Source organism: Myzus persicae, unplaced genomic scaffold (assembly GCF_001856785.1).
Source record: "Myzus persicae strain clone G006 unplaced genomic scaffold, MPER_G0061.0, whole genome shotgun sequence".
Lineage (NCBI taxonomy): Eukaryota > Metazoa > Arthropoda > Insecta > Hemiptera > Aphididae > Myzus > Myzus persicae.
Genome location: NW_019101158.1, coordinates 101,425 through 119,137, shown reverse-complemented (window position 1 = coordinate 119,137; position 17,713 = coordinate 101,425). Strand labels below are relative to the sequence as shown.

General features: G+C 30.3%; 1 protein-coding gene across 1 annotated transcript in view; it reads right to left on the bottom strand.

Moving 5' to 3' along the window:
• The window catches only part of LOC111028014, a 43,955-nt gene extending 34,427 nt beyond the window's left edge, over positions 1-9,528 (bottom strand). Inside the window, exon 1 of the mRNA XM_022306545.1 lies at positions 8,979-9,528. Coding sequence (XP_022162237.1) covers positions 8,979-9,166 — 188 coding nt within the window. The 5' untranslated portion in view covers positions 9,167-9,528. The remainder of the gene's footprint in view (positions 1-8,978) is intronic.
• Between the last annotated feature and the right edge of the window lie 8,185 nt (positions 9,529-17,713).

Sequence of the window (17,713 nt, the reverse complement as noted above, 5' to 3'; positions counted from 1 at the left end):
TCGGCGAAGATATAAAATTGCATGTTATAAGTTTATATATACCTATACAAACTACGGACAGGTCGATGGAAATAATATATAATATAAGTAAATAAGTTATGGAGCTTATAGTCGTAACGCGAGCCTGCGATCAAGTGACGACTGGCGGCGTCGATCCGGCAATATATAAACCGATTAAAAATGCGCTTTTAATAAACTGTGAGAACCGACAGACGCAGAAGCGCCGCGTTTCTCGATTACGTATGCCACGGCGTTTTGGGCGCGAATAATATTATAATGCGAGTTCCTTGTACACCAGTTTGACATCTGCTACGATTTACACACGTCGGTGCGGCGGCGACCTGCTGGCCCGCGTGCTGGCTCGCTGATGTATTATTTAAAGCTCCAAAGCTCCTTCCCACCGCGCGTCCACCAGCTGATGACACCGCCACCACCGACGATTTTAATCCGAAGCCCATAACCAGCATGATTTTGAGTTGCATCAACGAGATATCGATATATATATATATATATGCCTGTATAGGCGTACTAGACCGTGAGTTTTACGTAATTTTTTTTCTCAACTTTTTGAAATGTAGGTTTTCGCATTAATACATTTCATTATTTATTTATCGTAAATAAAACGACAAACGCGAGTTCAAAGCCAAATAGTGAGCTGTTACCGTCTGAACGCGTGTTATAAAAATTAAAAACATACCTACCTATGTATATAACACTATTATAGCGCATGCATCGTGCAGCAGCATTGTTACATACATTTAATATTAATATACGCATACCACATGCGTATAGATTTCAATAACTGCAGAGTTATGCAAATTTTTCGTAGTGTTTTATTTAACATTTTTGAGTTTTCGACAACGCATTAGTTTTTGTATATTTATTATACTCGAATGCTATTACACTATATAAATAAATAAATTACCCTCCATAGCTATACATACCATTCTATAGTTATACGAGTACATAGGTATACCCATAGTTATTTTCATATTTGCATAAATATTAAAACTAGTAATCATTTATTATTATTATTATTATTATATTATAATATTTTATTTTATATATTCAGAAAAATTATTTCATTTCGCCGCTTGACCTGCAGCAACAGAGAAAATAATCGTTTTACTTTTTTTCTATCATTGAACATAACTATACTATAATAATAGAGTATCTGTAATAATAACTGTGAGTGTAAGTCGAGGAAAGTAGTTAAAATCATGTTTTGTTTACAATTAAGTGCTTATGTATCTAGAGATATAATTTAACACAATCCTCAGTCACTTTTCAAACGCATTTCTTATAAAGACTTAAAAACTATTGTATTGTAATATATATTTAGATATAATTAATTAATTAAATATTCAGTATTTTTTTTAGAATTTTTTTGATATAGTATAATATGGATGATGTCATTTTAAATAATCGACTACCTATAGTGAAGTATGAACACCAATAATGACGTAACCCAAACTAATCGAAACGATCACAATATTTATTTGTGGCAAAGTGAATGTTCAGTGAATTTATAAATAAAAGTTCTTACTTCAAACTAAAAAAGAAAAATTGTTCTAGAAAGCGAGTAGGTTGGTAACAAGAGTTTAAAAAAATATCGTCTAGTACTTAATAACATTGTTTATAATACGTATATTATCTAATTTGGTATTTACTAAATATGAAATCGGACAACGTTTGTATTGTGTATAATATAATATGTAAACTCCACCTCAGCTATTGTACCTATATAATGCCTATATAATGTTACATATTATAATATGTGGCCTACAGTATACGAAGAACAATGTACAATGTAATATTATAGAAAAAATATGTGCATCGTGACGAACCTGTGGAACACAAACACAATATATTTTATACACTCAGAACATATACTGAATGAACGAATGCAAAAATCGGTCGAGTTTTAATGACGTATGTTCTCACGAATTCAGAGAATCGCGGAGTTTTGTTGGTCATATTTTCAATTCTACTCTATATGCGCAATTTTTTTCTGATTCAACAAAACACGAACAGCTAACATAATTTGCACACACGTGTGTGTATATATAATGTAGGTAATAGGTATACAGCGTTTAAGCTTTGCCAAAAACAATGTGGGTCAAGTTTTATACAAACAAATGTTATAATAAAAAATTAAATTGTTGTATAATAAAATTATGTAGGTATAACAGAACAGAATGTTACCCTTGATGACTTGATAGTTTGTAGAGCTTAGATTTTATTATGCTATTAAATAGCGTATGTAATTTTTTATAAGTGAATACGAAAAAATTAATTTTGTTTCGTATTATAATTGGATAGGGAACTAGGGAACCTACATATGCGATTTATTAACATAATCATAATACTCTCATTACCAGCTCTCACTGAGTTACCGTTGAAACACTTCCCTTTTGAGTAAATACCTATACAGGTACAATTATTATTTTCAACAAAATTTAAATCCAAGAACAAATTGACTTACATTAAGCTGTTTATAAATTTATGTCTAAGACTACATTATACACTATTACAATGTTTAGACTACTTTATGCATTTATAATTTGATTTATATGTAGGTAGGCGTTATTATTATTTCTTAAAATATGACTGTATCATCAAGGCCATTAACCTATATTAACATAAATACTTAGATAATAATTTCAATCAAACAACGTACCTAATATTGTTTGCCTCGATATATATTTTTAAATATTATAGGTAGATATATAATATACATTATTTTCTAAAATAATTTAACTGGGAATGGTTTTTAATTTCTAAGCACTCTACAAGTGCATGCGGTCTACAGAGATGCTGTATGGTAGACTAGTTACTGTTGTATAGCAGATATGTACATTGTACTATATTATAATGGATACATGATAGAAAATTTAAAAATTTGATACCACTCTAAAATGAAGTGAAAAACATTTAAGAGGTTTTCAACTTCAAGTGACCTTGTGCTACCCTATCCGCCCTAACCTTAATAAGTGAATGGTCTTTTTCAATGTAGTATACCCTCAGTACATACTACTTCCGGATACAAACGTAATCCATACACAATACTCATGCTTATAGAGCACGTGAAATACTGTAAAATATTTAATGTAGTTAAACTTTTTATAAATCCAACATTTGTCTGATAATTAGGTACGTATTATAATTAATATAATATTTTGATATAATTCTTTGGACACAGAAAATAGACACGCATATTAATAATAAATATTAATAAATAATAATACTCACAGATTTGATTAGTATTTAATACAATATGTTTGAATTGTGTTACCAATTTATTGCCGAGTAGGAACTACAGCAATTAAACTGTTTATATCTATTCTTATATTCCGAATAAAAAGAGCAGTTTAATTCATTTTTTTGACGAAAATTCCATAAAATCATCTACCATACAATAAATTTTAAATAATCCGTGGTCTTTAAAATTGAAATTCTAATCAGTCGATAAATAAACAAATAAAATATAATATTAACAAGTATAAATGAACAAAAACGACACGTTTTGAAGTAATAATTGTTGATCTATATAAAAATATGACAGAAATAACTGTATTTTAAAGTTTTTAAACATATATAATACGTACACGTTGAAACCAGGTGGAAAAATAGTTATACTTTATTCTAAAGATTCTGGTTTTGAAATGTCCATTAAACTTTCTGCACTTGGACCACTTTTGTTTATAGGTAATCAATAAAGTGCACATCGAAGTGTGATGATTTGTGGGTTTGTGGGCGTGAAAAGTGCGGTTATGGCAAGCTGTTATGATGTGTCGTTTCGGTATGGGTACTTTAAATAGTATATAGAATATTATGATATATTTATATACATAGTATTTTCTTAAAAGTCAAACGTGGAATAAAGAATATTCAAGGAGATGAACTAGTGTACAGCAAAGAAAATATATATAATTAATAATTATCTCTGTTTTTTCGTACGCAGCTGTAGGTTGCAGCAGTATAGACAAACAACTATAAACGCCATGATGCTAGCTCGATTTTTTTCACCAGCATTCATTAAGTATTTTGGTAATTTTTTATTTCAGTAAAATTATAGACAGGTATTGAATAATATGTCTGTGTTTTGTGATATCTAACAACGTTGTGTATAATGATGTGGTTATTTACGAAACGTATTTTAGATTTGAATTGACTTTACAATGACATGTCACATGTAGTGTTGTACCTATTATTTTAACATGTCTTTTCAGTGTACAAGACGGCACTCGAAAAGCATTCTAAATTATATAGGAGCAAATACAAAAAACCGGTCGTTTTGTAACTTTTTAATAGAATAATAACAACAAGATAATATAACTGAATCACTAAGGCCAACACTATTTTCCTGCACTAGGATACAAGTAAAGCTAACTATAACTAAAAACAAAATAAATAATATCATACAAATTACATCATTCTTTCTTCCTCATATACATTATAGGTTTGATTTAAATCGTTTTGATCACAAGATCCACACTACTGACACTCATAGATTCCACAAATTATTAATACAAATGTTATACCTATATAACATACATGTATACAAGACTCATAAAATATAACTCTTTAATCGGTCCGTCATCACCCCACTCCCGCTATAGGTCCAAAAGAACTCGATCTTGTATACCTATATGGCTATATCTATGAATATTGGACCTATAGGCTATAGGCCGAATAATTAGTCTTTGATGTCGTTCGTCTACACAGGAGATGTGTATCTTCCGATGACAGCGCTTCACACCTTTAGATATATAGTTAATGATGTAAACATTTACGAGTTTATAATGACCACCCGGGGTAAATCCGATCGTGTCCGACTATTGTTTCCCCACCGTCCGCGTGTATATAGCAGCAACACCAGAGCCCGCCCGTTTGTTATAAAAATTCATATGGCGTATCTATGTAGCCTTAGTGTTGTTTAAAATAAAAAAGAAACAATTTAAATTAATACGCGACGCGTATATTATGTACACATACGCGTCGGACCTCGTTCAGATCCGCATGCTTATAGTATATACAATACGCAAGCATAATATATATGCATATACATAGTTAGGAATAAATACAATATACTAACAATAATATAATGAACGCGTATCGACGACAAAGAATGTCCCAGCCGCCCTGCAGCTATGCACCGCAGCAGTATAAATCACTTCGTCGTAGCCCTGTGCAGCGGTGGCGTCTTCGGTGTCGGCATCCCCCTTTCACGTCAATATAGGCCGAACACGTCAAGGTAAACATTAGAATAAACAAGGGAAGAAAACCACATTTCGGGTTTTTTTTTTTATTTTCGTCTAAAAAGGTCCGTACAGCGCGAGTCGTTTAAGACGATATATGTACAGCTAGGCCGCGGTACCTGCGTAATATGTGTGTACCTATGTATTTTTTTTTCCAAATCGATTCTTTGTGGTTTTATTTCATTGTCCGTGTATTTTGCGCCTCGTCATCCGACCGCCGTCGCAGGGAGATGTTTATCACGCGTATGATACTATAACCGCTGTCGCCGTGTCGCGTATACATATTACGATCTAACATGTATTCTCCAAAACAGATAATAATATAATATATAATATACACCCCTGCAAACGTAACGGAAAGGTCCGACTCGTCGGGGCGCCCACACGCGGAGAAGACTCCTATATATACCTCATACATTATCGTACAGACGTACTGTGTATATTTTTATTTGACATTTCGCAGCGCCGCGCGCCGTAAGTATAATACAATATTATAGTCTCTCGCACCTGCAGCAGGTAAACCGCGGTGTTTACCGCGGGGAATGCGATGTTCTTAAACGTTTGAAGACTTGAACCCAGGATTTTCAACGGTATAGCCGACTTCTCGCGGTTAAAAACCAAGTACGTGTATTATATAACTTAACATGCACATAATATACAACATACAATACGCCCACACCACCAAAACGCTATTCATGATAATATAAATATAATATGTATATACAATACATTTATATGTGGGCCATGTCGAACAACAGACTGACCGGCGCTAAACGCAGCTCTCTCTCCCTACCCGCGTAGTACATCTGCTATATATAATACAGTATGTGTAGTGTGTACGCACATGACGTCCGAACGTTGTATGGAGTCAATGTATATATATTGTTAAGCGTATTTTTAAATCGAAACGAAAAGAATTTTACGCTCACGATAAATCGACGCGTAGTAGTAGATATAAGGTACAATATAAAGATTACCCACACGCGTGATGTAACGGCTGTGATCTTTTTAGCGCGAGTTGTTTTTCGACGGCCTTCGTCTATATTTTTATCTTGGAGCTTGAATATATACTTATCTGCGCTGGCACCTGATTGCAGGGTTTGATTTTTCTGCAAAATTCACACCACGAACGGTAAAAAACACCTACCGAATGTACGATGCGCACATTGTATAACATTTACGTTAGGTACGCTTATTCGTTTAAAATTTTTATAACAAAAATATATGCTCAAAAATTGAAATTCAATCAAAACCGGTTCACATGTACTGTATTTATTAACCGGTTGGAAGATCGAAATAAAACAGTACATAATATATTAGATAAAAAAACCACAACGTCCAGACACAGCTAGTGTGTCATTGATGAATGAGCAAGAGTTTCTCGATTCTTTACAAATAATTACGTATAATATACCAAATAAACTCATATACGTCTACATACACCGGGGTTTTTACTTACAAGCTTTTCAACGGCACCCACCGAAATAGTATTTTTTACAAATACCTACGCCAAATTGTATTATTATTTATTATACATGCTCACATTGTTTTTAAAAATTAATTTTATTGCTGTATCGAGCAGTCAGAAACAAAAAATGAAATTTACGTTAACTGCTAAGTTGGATGAATATTATATGATGTACCAGCTATATATTAAGTTCTGAGGGGGATGTATAATATGCCATACACTATACAGTGTACCCAATTAATAGACAAAAGGTACCTATCAACTTTAAATAGATTTTAAAAATATTAAACTACATATGCCGGGTTGCATGAAAAAATTATTAATTTAACGGCCCAATAAAATTTAATGGGCCGCTAAACCATGTTTAAGGGGTTATTAGCTCACTATTGATTCGTTAAATGTTTAGTGATTGTTCATGCAACCCGGCATTATCGTGTTAAAAAAAATTCTTAGTTTCAAAGAATTATTTGTTTTCTATTTTAAAAGTAGAACTCTGCAGTATTATCATTGAATTTAGCAATATTGTGTTAAAATTATAGAGATTATATTACAGTCAATAGTAATTTGGGTTTAATTGTATCAAAATACTATAAATTAACTACAATTTAATTAAACCTTAATTTAAGCATTGTAATATATGTATCAGATGCAATGATGTATAAAGTTAAGTTACTATCAGACCAATGGCCATAGTTGCGGAGGTTTTATTTTTTATTATCAGAAAAAAAATTTCAGATACCTACCATAGACGTACAACTTAGAACAGGAATTCTATATATAGCTATATTTTTGAGTTTTTGACATTACTTAATTTTTTACAATTGGTATTAAATGGGTGGTATTTTGTATTATAAAATTCCTATTCATAACTTAAGAGAACAACGATGTTAATTCCAATTATAAATCATAATATTTATGAAATAACCTGTATGTCTTTTTTAAGATTTTTAAGATTTTTTATAAAAACAACATTGTTTAAACTTATAGATTAACTTTAAGTTTGATTTTAAGATTAATTCATTAATAAAAAAGTAAAAATTTCTTGCAAAATTAAATAAAGGATTAACGACAAAAAAATTGAATAAATGCGTATATTTAAACAGAAATATGTAATTTGTATTATATTAATATCGAGTCTTATTTAAAAAATGGTGTACTAAGCAAAAAAGGTTAGCTCGTGTCCTAAAATAAATATTATACGGCTAATAACTATTTTCAAAATTAATACCTTTAATATCTTTAATATAATATGATAACTGACTGATTTTAAGATATTTCTTTTTTATTTTGAAATCGATTTATACCAAAATACATAATAATGTGTAACCTAGACTTTGAGGGCATATTTATAAAACTGGTTTGGCAATGTACTATGAAACTTTTTTTCATCACATGGCCATTTAAGCAGCTAGTCGTGTCGACTGTCGTGCAGAATGCAGAGTGCTTAAAAATACAACGATGATATAGTTATGTGTTGCATTTATATGATCGATATTTTTTTCACTTCAGACATTTCTACTTTTAAGCCAACTAAACGGTAATAAAACAAGTATAATTTAATTAAAAAAAAATACTTTTGAAAAAATACAATAAAATATCAAACAAAAGTAATATAAATAATATATTTTACAATAAGTTACAATAGAAAACTAAATCAAGAATACCGTTATAATTTATAGCTGCGGCGGTGTATATAATATATATAAAAGCGTATATAATGTAAATTATAATGTAAGTGTAGGTACCTACTAAGTACTAACCTAATTAAAAGAGAAGAACAATTCAAAATTGGTATGAAAACCAAATGAAAACGTCTTAAGCATAAGACTATAACTATGGCATTCAATTAAAATAGTATTTTGCACTTTACATAGTCTGAAATTCTACTACATTAGTGCTTCAAATCTTTAACAAAAAATAGTTTTGACTTATTTTTCAAATTTTGCAGTCTTGTCAGTCTATATTGCATTATTTTGTTGCACTAACTTTAAACAACAATAGGTAAGCTATTTTATATGGTATGAAACTCGTGAACACCATTTAGGTACAATGATAGATGCCTACATCGTAATTAATAGCACAATGTCATAAAGCAGATAGGTTGTAATTCGATACATGACGATGCGATAAAAATGTAGGAAGTTACGAAAGTTAACTTTGTTCGTAAAAGGGCAAGTGTTAGGTTGCCCAGTATATAGGTACCAGGTACCTATACTGATTTAAATATTATAATATTGAGTGTTCGTTACCCGGTATCTGGTGAAGTGAACGAGGTCCGTTTAGCCGTCACGTTACCGGCGCTCACGCGAATCTCGACTTCGCCGTCCGGTAGCACGTCGGCGGACACGGTGTCCGCATAGGCGCCAGACATCGACGACACGGCCGCCACGACGGCGACCACGACGGCGACTGCGACTGCAACGGGTCTGCGGCTCATGCCATCCGGTTGCGCTGCGGACGCGGACACTGCGACTCCGAAACGGCCGACCGACGGTGGCACGAGCAAATCCTCTCGCGGGAGCGAAAAAGTGGCCACCGCGACGAAAACCGGCAGCGTCCCACTAGAACGAACGACAACAATAACGGATAATAATTGTAATTAAATGTCACTCCCGATTTGGAGAGGAGGAGAAAGAGAGAAAGAGAGACGATCGAGTTGTGTTGGATGCGGTTTCGTGTACGAGTTGTAAAATATGCGAAGCAAAAAAATTATTGCGACGACAATCTCGGCGGTAAAACGTGCGCGGCGATTGTGCGGTCGGACACACGTGCGTATAGCGAATGGTTCGTGCGTCGACCGGCTAACTAACGACGGTGCCGGTGGTGCCGCGCGAACAGAAACCGCCACTCCTGATGTCACTCTTTTGGTCGTCGTCGGTGGCGGCGTGCACAAGACGTCCCGGCAGACACGCCTACCACCATGCGCCGCTTCTATACGTATATTATACGCTATGCTGCGTTGCTGTGTATCATATCAGTTCACTATACTCAACAGTAAACCTATAAATTTGTTGTTCATGACATTGTTTTAGTTGTTACTATTGCAGTTAGCCACTACTATTCGCTACTGCAAGCGATGTGTGTCGAGTGCCATAAAAATAAGTGCAGCAGTCAGTGGGGCAACTAGACCGCATTTCCGGAAGGAAGGCGGTTTATATATTATGTACATTTTTTTGTATATAATGTACCGGGAAATTCACCAAGCGTTATGTTTCTTCCGTTTTTTCTTTAATAGGTAATGTATTTGTTCAAATTGTTTTTTTGAATTTTTTGAATTTTCTATGGACAATTTTTTTTTTAATTCTTAATTTTTTTTGTTCTCCGATACTCTTAAGGAGTACCTATACTGTGTCCATAACAACTTCTATTTTCAAATAATAATATTTTTTTCTACTGTAGGTTTAATGTTATATTAAGCAGATCATTTTTCTGAAAGTCAAACGAGTAGTTTCTCAATTGTTTAAGTGTTTATGCTCATGATAATATAAAAATATAAAATAAATATAATATTGAATCTTGGATTTATTATACTTGAGTCTTTGACCATTTTTAAAAATTATTTATGCTGATAAATTCTCTTAATATCATATATATATATAATTAATTAATATCTTGAAAATTCGTAATCGTAGAACAATATTATAGTACCTACTTAAAGTTAAATAATTCAAAAACTACTGGTACGAATTTTCAATAAAATTATCTACTAAATAATTTACAGTAGAAAAGGATAGTTCTCGTTTAATTCTATTTAAGAAAAAAAATGTATATTTAGCTACATCTAAATAACTGAAAAACAAAATAGCATTATATCTAATCTGCGCCACACATTGTTGGATTTCACATGATAAATGTACCAAACTCACATAAAATATACTTGATATTTATGACATATATGATGACATTTCGTTATTCATCATTTGCCTTTTTGCAGAAGTACTAATACAATTTACATGTATATTCCCTAATAATGAATCGTTCGGAAATTTTTGTATCTATATGCCCTATATGCTATGTCTTATGATATAATATGCAACTGTGTGTCTGGCGTTTGCAATCACACCGGTAGACGTCATCGTTTCGTCAGGACGATAACATTTTTTTTATGTGGATGCTACTCGAGTTAAATTAATAATATTCACACTTTAAAATAAGTTATGTAGACGCTTTTTTTTGCTTTCATTTTTTGCGTTTAATTTATATGCGTATTTTTATCGTCATTTTTTTTATTGCACTACTAGGTACTTGTTTTATATAAAAAAAATTTAACGATAGTAAAGTATTTGTCTTAACCCTTTTGCAGGTTAGGTTATTATATTGTCTATTGTATATCTCGCTTTGGTTGGTAGAACGCATTTATACTTCTACTAAAATAACAATAATCATGTTATATGTACCTATTGTACCTATATATCATTTATTTTATTATTGTACATTAATTATTGGTAACGTGTGGTTTTTACTAATATGTTTAAGTGATCTTAGTTTTGTAGAAAACTGTTATAAAATATTTTATAATATTCATCTTAAACTGAACAATAGGTTAACGTGGCACTTACTTTAAATCAGATATCAGAATTGGACTGAAGTAATAGAGCATGCACTGATCACCATAAAATATAACATTATATTATCGGCATCAAAACATATTTTGGTTTATATATTTTGTAAAGTTATACACTTATTAGTTATTACACTTTACCTTGATATTCTCATGCATTTTACCAAAAGTATTCATTTTAATACAAAATAAATAATAATCAAAATAAGTAATATTCATGACCATTGACCATAAGGGTAATGTATTAGCATTTGGTTTTAACATGAATAACTTGTACTGTTCAACGTTTATTACACATTTCGTACGTTTGTATAGTAGGTAGGTGTATACCCATATACGTAGAAGAGAGGCTCGGGGGCGTATATTTTAAACGTAGAATAATAACCTCCCTAGTCCCTGCCTCCCTTAAAAACGATTGGCCACAGATCAGCCCACTTAAATATTAAAATAGTTCTGGCGCCACAACATTTTATTTGATAATCTTCGTAATATTTTGATGCTGAAAAGGGAAAAAAATATTTGTTTAATTTCAGAGACTGTTGAAGGTAAATAATAAAATAAATACAGGGTAATTCACCAACCATGCTCATCCAATTTTTCCTTTAATAATTCAGTTATTTAAAATCTAATTTTGGAAATCTTAAAGACCATATATATATTTGAGTATAGTTTTGAGTACTGCATATTGCATAAAATATTTGAATTTACTAAAAATATATGTTTTCGGATTTTCTGCATTGGCTTAATACTTCTAAATTGTGCAATCTCTATAGTATGGTGTATTAGTCATGACACGGCTATAGCTAAACCTACTCACTCAAGAAATGTATACATAAAACCCAATGTATATAGTATGGTATTAGTCATATTATATATTAATAAGTAATAACTCATTGATTTTATAACATAATTATACTTAGTATTTGTACTAAACTATTAGCTATTTCGCCTATTTGAATTCAAATTGAATTTAAAAATCGATTTAGTGATTTCGTGTAATATATTATGTAATGTAAAATATCTATATTAAAACTAATTACAAACTTTGTGATGTTTCTGTAATTTGAATGTATTCAATTTTGTAATTTAATCGTAATACATAGATTTAAAACCATCAGCAAGCATATTAGGTAGGAACAATAAATGTCTATAAAAACCAGAATACATTCGAATTTATTTTTAAATGAATTCGAAAAAAAGCATTTGGCTTGTAGAAATATTTCACAACCACTCCTACAAAAAAATAACAATTTTTTTAAATATTTAGTAGATAAATACGAAATTATTTCGAATTTGTACGACTCTCTCAACATTTTAGCAAAATCCATTTTAACCGAATAAAATTTTTTTTTTAATATTTGGCATTTCACTGCAGCACTTCCAAAAACTAAAAATAACTTTTTGCATATTTTTTTATTATAATTTATATGACCTCTTGCGAAATTCTTATAAAATCCTATTTGGTCGATTAGAACAGCTAACGAGGAACTCTGTACCTACTATATTTTCGATGATATTCTATACACTGAAAGTTGAGTTAAATTAATGTTTAAATTTTTCCAAAAATTATCTATATTGAAAATTGAACCAATTCAGTATACTTAATTACGGCTCATGTTTAACATGCTATAAAATGTTTGAGTGAATTTAAAAATAATACGTTTATAATAAGTACACATAGACAATAGGTATTTTCTACTATGTATACTTATAGTTATTATCATTGATTTTATAAAATATAATATTATCTCCGTAGTTACGATATGAGTTATTAGTTAACAACTTTACAGAAAATATATAATGCTATAGACCAGAATATAACAATGATTTTTATTCATAAGATATTTTAATCTTCTTTATTCAATTTATACATTTATATTAATAGTGTACTACACATGTTAACGCGATAATATGTATAAATATAAATATATAAATACATTATACATATTTGTACATAATAATTTTAATTTTACTGTGACGACTAACCAATAAATCGCAATATTATTATCGCCACCATATAGTCACATAGCAGTAGTAGGTAAATATATTATACGCGTACAATACGATCGTATAACTATAAGGCTTAAAATATAATTGTAATGGGTGTTTGCTGAACTATGCCAATTTAAAAGTTGCCAACAAGTTAAAAGGCGTTATGTAAAATCTAAAACGTGGCATATAAATATATCATAAAACATGACTTTCTCTAAGTTATATATTAAGTCGTATAAAAAACTATTCAGTCCTAAATCGTATTGGCACACTAAAACAATAATATCATATTCGTGTTTACATCATAGATTTATTTTCATTTGAACAGTACATTATTAAGTATTTGGTATGTTAACATTTAATTAATTTTTTTTAATGTTAACAACATAATCATCAATTTTCAATAATATTCATCATTACATGCATATATTATATTCCTTGAGTTCTTATGCATGCGTGCACATTTTTCATTCATTAGCTGTAAGATTGATATTTATGATGTCAAATAATTCAAATTAACTAACCAGTACAGCACAGACTACTACTACGTAAGTTACATATTTATATGTAATGTTGGCATGTATTGTTTTGTTTTTATATGTGAACAAAAGTATAAATATAAAAAAAAAATCTATTTTTTAATATATTAATTAATTTGGATTTTTACTTGATAAGTATGCAGTAATAATTCACCACTCACCAGGAAACATATTTTGCACCTTTTGTAGAATGTATACGATTTGTGCTCAGTATACCTATATATGTATAATATATTAAATGTTTATATGGTCTGGGGAATATTATATAACAAATCCATTCATTAATCATTGTCCAAGTAATTATATCTTTAGTGTGATATTGTAGGTAGTATAATATATTTAGTATTTGAAGTTTGTTGTTTGGACGCAAAATTATACCCACTGTTCAAAAAGTTTTATACCTACATGGAAACATTTTCATCATTTAAAATCTAATAAATGTAAAAATACAGGTACTGAAAACTTGTTACAATATTACAATTTACAACACTATTGTATGCTAATATTTTAACCACATATTCCTGTTGAAATTAGTAAACCTTGAATTAAAGTTAGCTGGCCGCTGGCGGGTACCTACCAATAATATATCTTTTATAGCAATATTATTTTTAAATAATTCTTAAAATAATTTAGTTATTTATTAAACAAAATTATTCTAGATAAAAATGTGATGGTTTAATGTAATTTAATATAATTTTATACATTATTAAATACATAAAACCAATTGTAAGAGTAATTCATTTTTCCAATTGAGTTAAACATAAATGTATAGAATTATAAGTGTTTAATAATTTAAAATACAGTGGAACCTTGATAATTCAAAATTTATGGGAAACGAAATTTTCTTCGATGTTTTTGCTAAGAAGTTTTTAAAATGTGATTATTTCGGTACTTACTAGACGGTCTAGACGTATAACAATAAAGTAATTTAATTTATTTTCACAACATAGAATTTAAATATATGTTTGTATAATATATTCTACATTCAGAATAATTAATTTTTACTTATGAAATGGCGATATTTTTAAGGTAAGAATATTATTAGTGCCCCACTTAGGCTTATAGTGTAATTTTGCAGCTAGTTGTGTGTATTTAACATTTACAAAAATATACACAATCATAAAATGCTCATTAGTCATTACTCATTACTATCGTTTTAATTTTTTTTTAACTTGAAATTAAAAAATCATAAGTCAGACCCTACATAATATTCTTATCTTTAAATTCTATGATAAATCTACTATCAGTAGATTAAAAACAACTGAGTAAAATTAAATGTTCTGGACGTACAATTTGGTATGTTATTACTTATTTGGTATGTGTGCTATGGTATTGTGATTTGTGGGCCGTGGGGAGACAACAAATGAGTTCCCTAAGATACCTAGTCAGTGGTTTGTTGGTAGTGTTTTGTTCGATATTTTAATATTGATGGGAGTTTTGAGTTTTTTTAATTGAGTTATTTTACGAGTTTATAGCTCACTTCCAAATTAAAATAAACAAAGGAAAACATTACCAACAAACCACAGAATATGTTGTTATTTGCTATAAGTGTGATTGTAGATAAATTCGTTTTCATAACTAAGCTAAATTATAACTGCTTTTCGTAAATTCGTCCTCTTAAGAGTTAAAAGATAGGTATGTAGTATGTTATTTCTTAAATGTATGGAATATCTGGAATGATTGAATGATTCATTTAAATGGAATTGAAGGATGATTCATAATAAATATAATCATTTACATACAGTTATAATAAATTATTATCTTATAACATGAATGTTGCTGTGCTGACTACTAATCACGGCTATAGATATGAATGGTTGCGCGACGGCATATAGCGTGTTGCAGAAGAAAACGGCGTTATATGTTCTTATCAAAAACCTCTAGATTACTAGCGCTTTTAGCGGAATTTGTGGTGTACCATTAAGTTGTCATATTATTTTTCAAATCCCGGGTTTTTTTTCAAATAAAAGTTGGTTCATACATAAATATATTTATATATTATGTACCTATTATAATATACATTTATTTGATTACATTTAACCTATTTTGTGTGAATATTAATATTTAATGCAGTCTAATTACTATTAAATATTATATAGGTGTATAATAATAGTTGTTTTATTAAATACAAAATATTAATAATTACCTACCTATTAACTGTTATTACTAATCACAAAATCAATAACTTTATAATCTCTGTGTCCTGCTATAAGTCATATTATGTACTATGTACAATGTAGTATGTGTGGGCACCCGCACCCAGCACACTGCACAGTTCCAGTGCACAATTCCAGAGTACGTTGCAATTTGCATAGAGGTGTGTAGTTCATGAACTATTTGATTCAAAGAGTTGAATATCAAAGATGAGCTGAATGAGTTAAATCAGAGTGAGCCAAATCGGCAACTCACATGACTTTGACTAGTGTTCCACAGTTAATTTCAAATAATTCAGAATTGACACAAATTAATTTACAATTCTACGAAAAATGACTTATGCATATTGTATCTTATAGTATAATGATATTCATATGAAACTTTGCGAGAGCTATGATTTAATATGATTTAGTGCCTCGGTGGAACTATATACTATATAGCCATAATTATAGGTATATATAGGTATATTATAGGTAATTGAGAATCGTTAAAAGAATTGAGAATTGAGATTAGTAATTCAACTCATTCAAGACGTGAAGTGAAGGTGAACCGAGTTGATTGATTAGGTAGACTATAAGTTCCGCTGAAAGCGCTAGCAGTCACGAGGTTTTTGATAAGAACATTGCACGGTCAAAAAATTTTCATCGTCGTGCAACCATAGTATCTATAGCCGTGCTACTAATACGCTCTAAAAGAGACTGTGTGTTATCTTTAAAATACTATCAATAACCATAGACCTCAGTTATATATGGTCTACGTACTGCATGATTTCTAAATCTATTAGAGTTGTGAGTAGAGTGGTTTTTATTTACCCATATTTTTGTGGTGTCAAATTAAAGCATAAGCCGTACATCAATAATTAAAATTGTAGATTTATTTTTCCCTGATACCACTGCATTATCATAAAAACAACAAATTGTTCAAGATCTAAGAATATACTTTAGTATGCACTCTCATGCGTCAATAAATTGAAGTCTTAACACTTTGGTAAAATCTTCAATTAGATTCAACAACTCCTAATAGAATAATTAATAGTATGCCTTTAAACTAATATTCAGTTTTTTAATATCCTCAGTATATTAAAGGGTACCCTATTTTAATACATTTTTAAGTCTTACATATAGGTAACAGCTAGATACAGTCGATCCTGTATCAACTAAAAACTCTAATATCTTAGCACTTACTTGTATCTTATTTAACATAAAAAGATTTAACTGAATTAAAACTTTTCTAGTTTATATTAATTATCTAATTTACTTAAAATTAAGTCTACACCATCCAAATTTATATTATAAACACGTTCAGTTTTATTTGTAAACATTTTCTTAAGATGGCCAATCTTTGAACAATTAGAACATGAATATGTTTTATACTTACAACTTGTTTTTGAATGACTAAAAACTCCACCACCGTATCATACCAATCTGTTATTCTTTTTTAACCACATTTGATTCTGCCTTGAAATGACTATGTGATGCCGATTTCTCTTTAGACTTTGCGTGTTTGTGGTTTTTCTTCTTTATCATCTTTTGAAAATTAATTTCTTAACGAAGTTTAGTGAAATCATTACTAGCTGACTTAATGTGTATTATGACCCCCGATAGGATATTTTAAGTTCATGGTTTTGTTAGGACTTAGGGGGGCTGTAGCCCCCCAAGAATTTTAACCGTAGGTAGTTGCGCCTATGTATCTTCCCAATTATAGTTAATTAGAGTATATAATAGAGCTTGTACCCAGT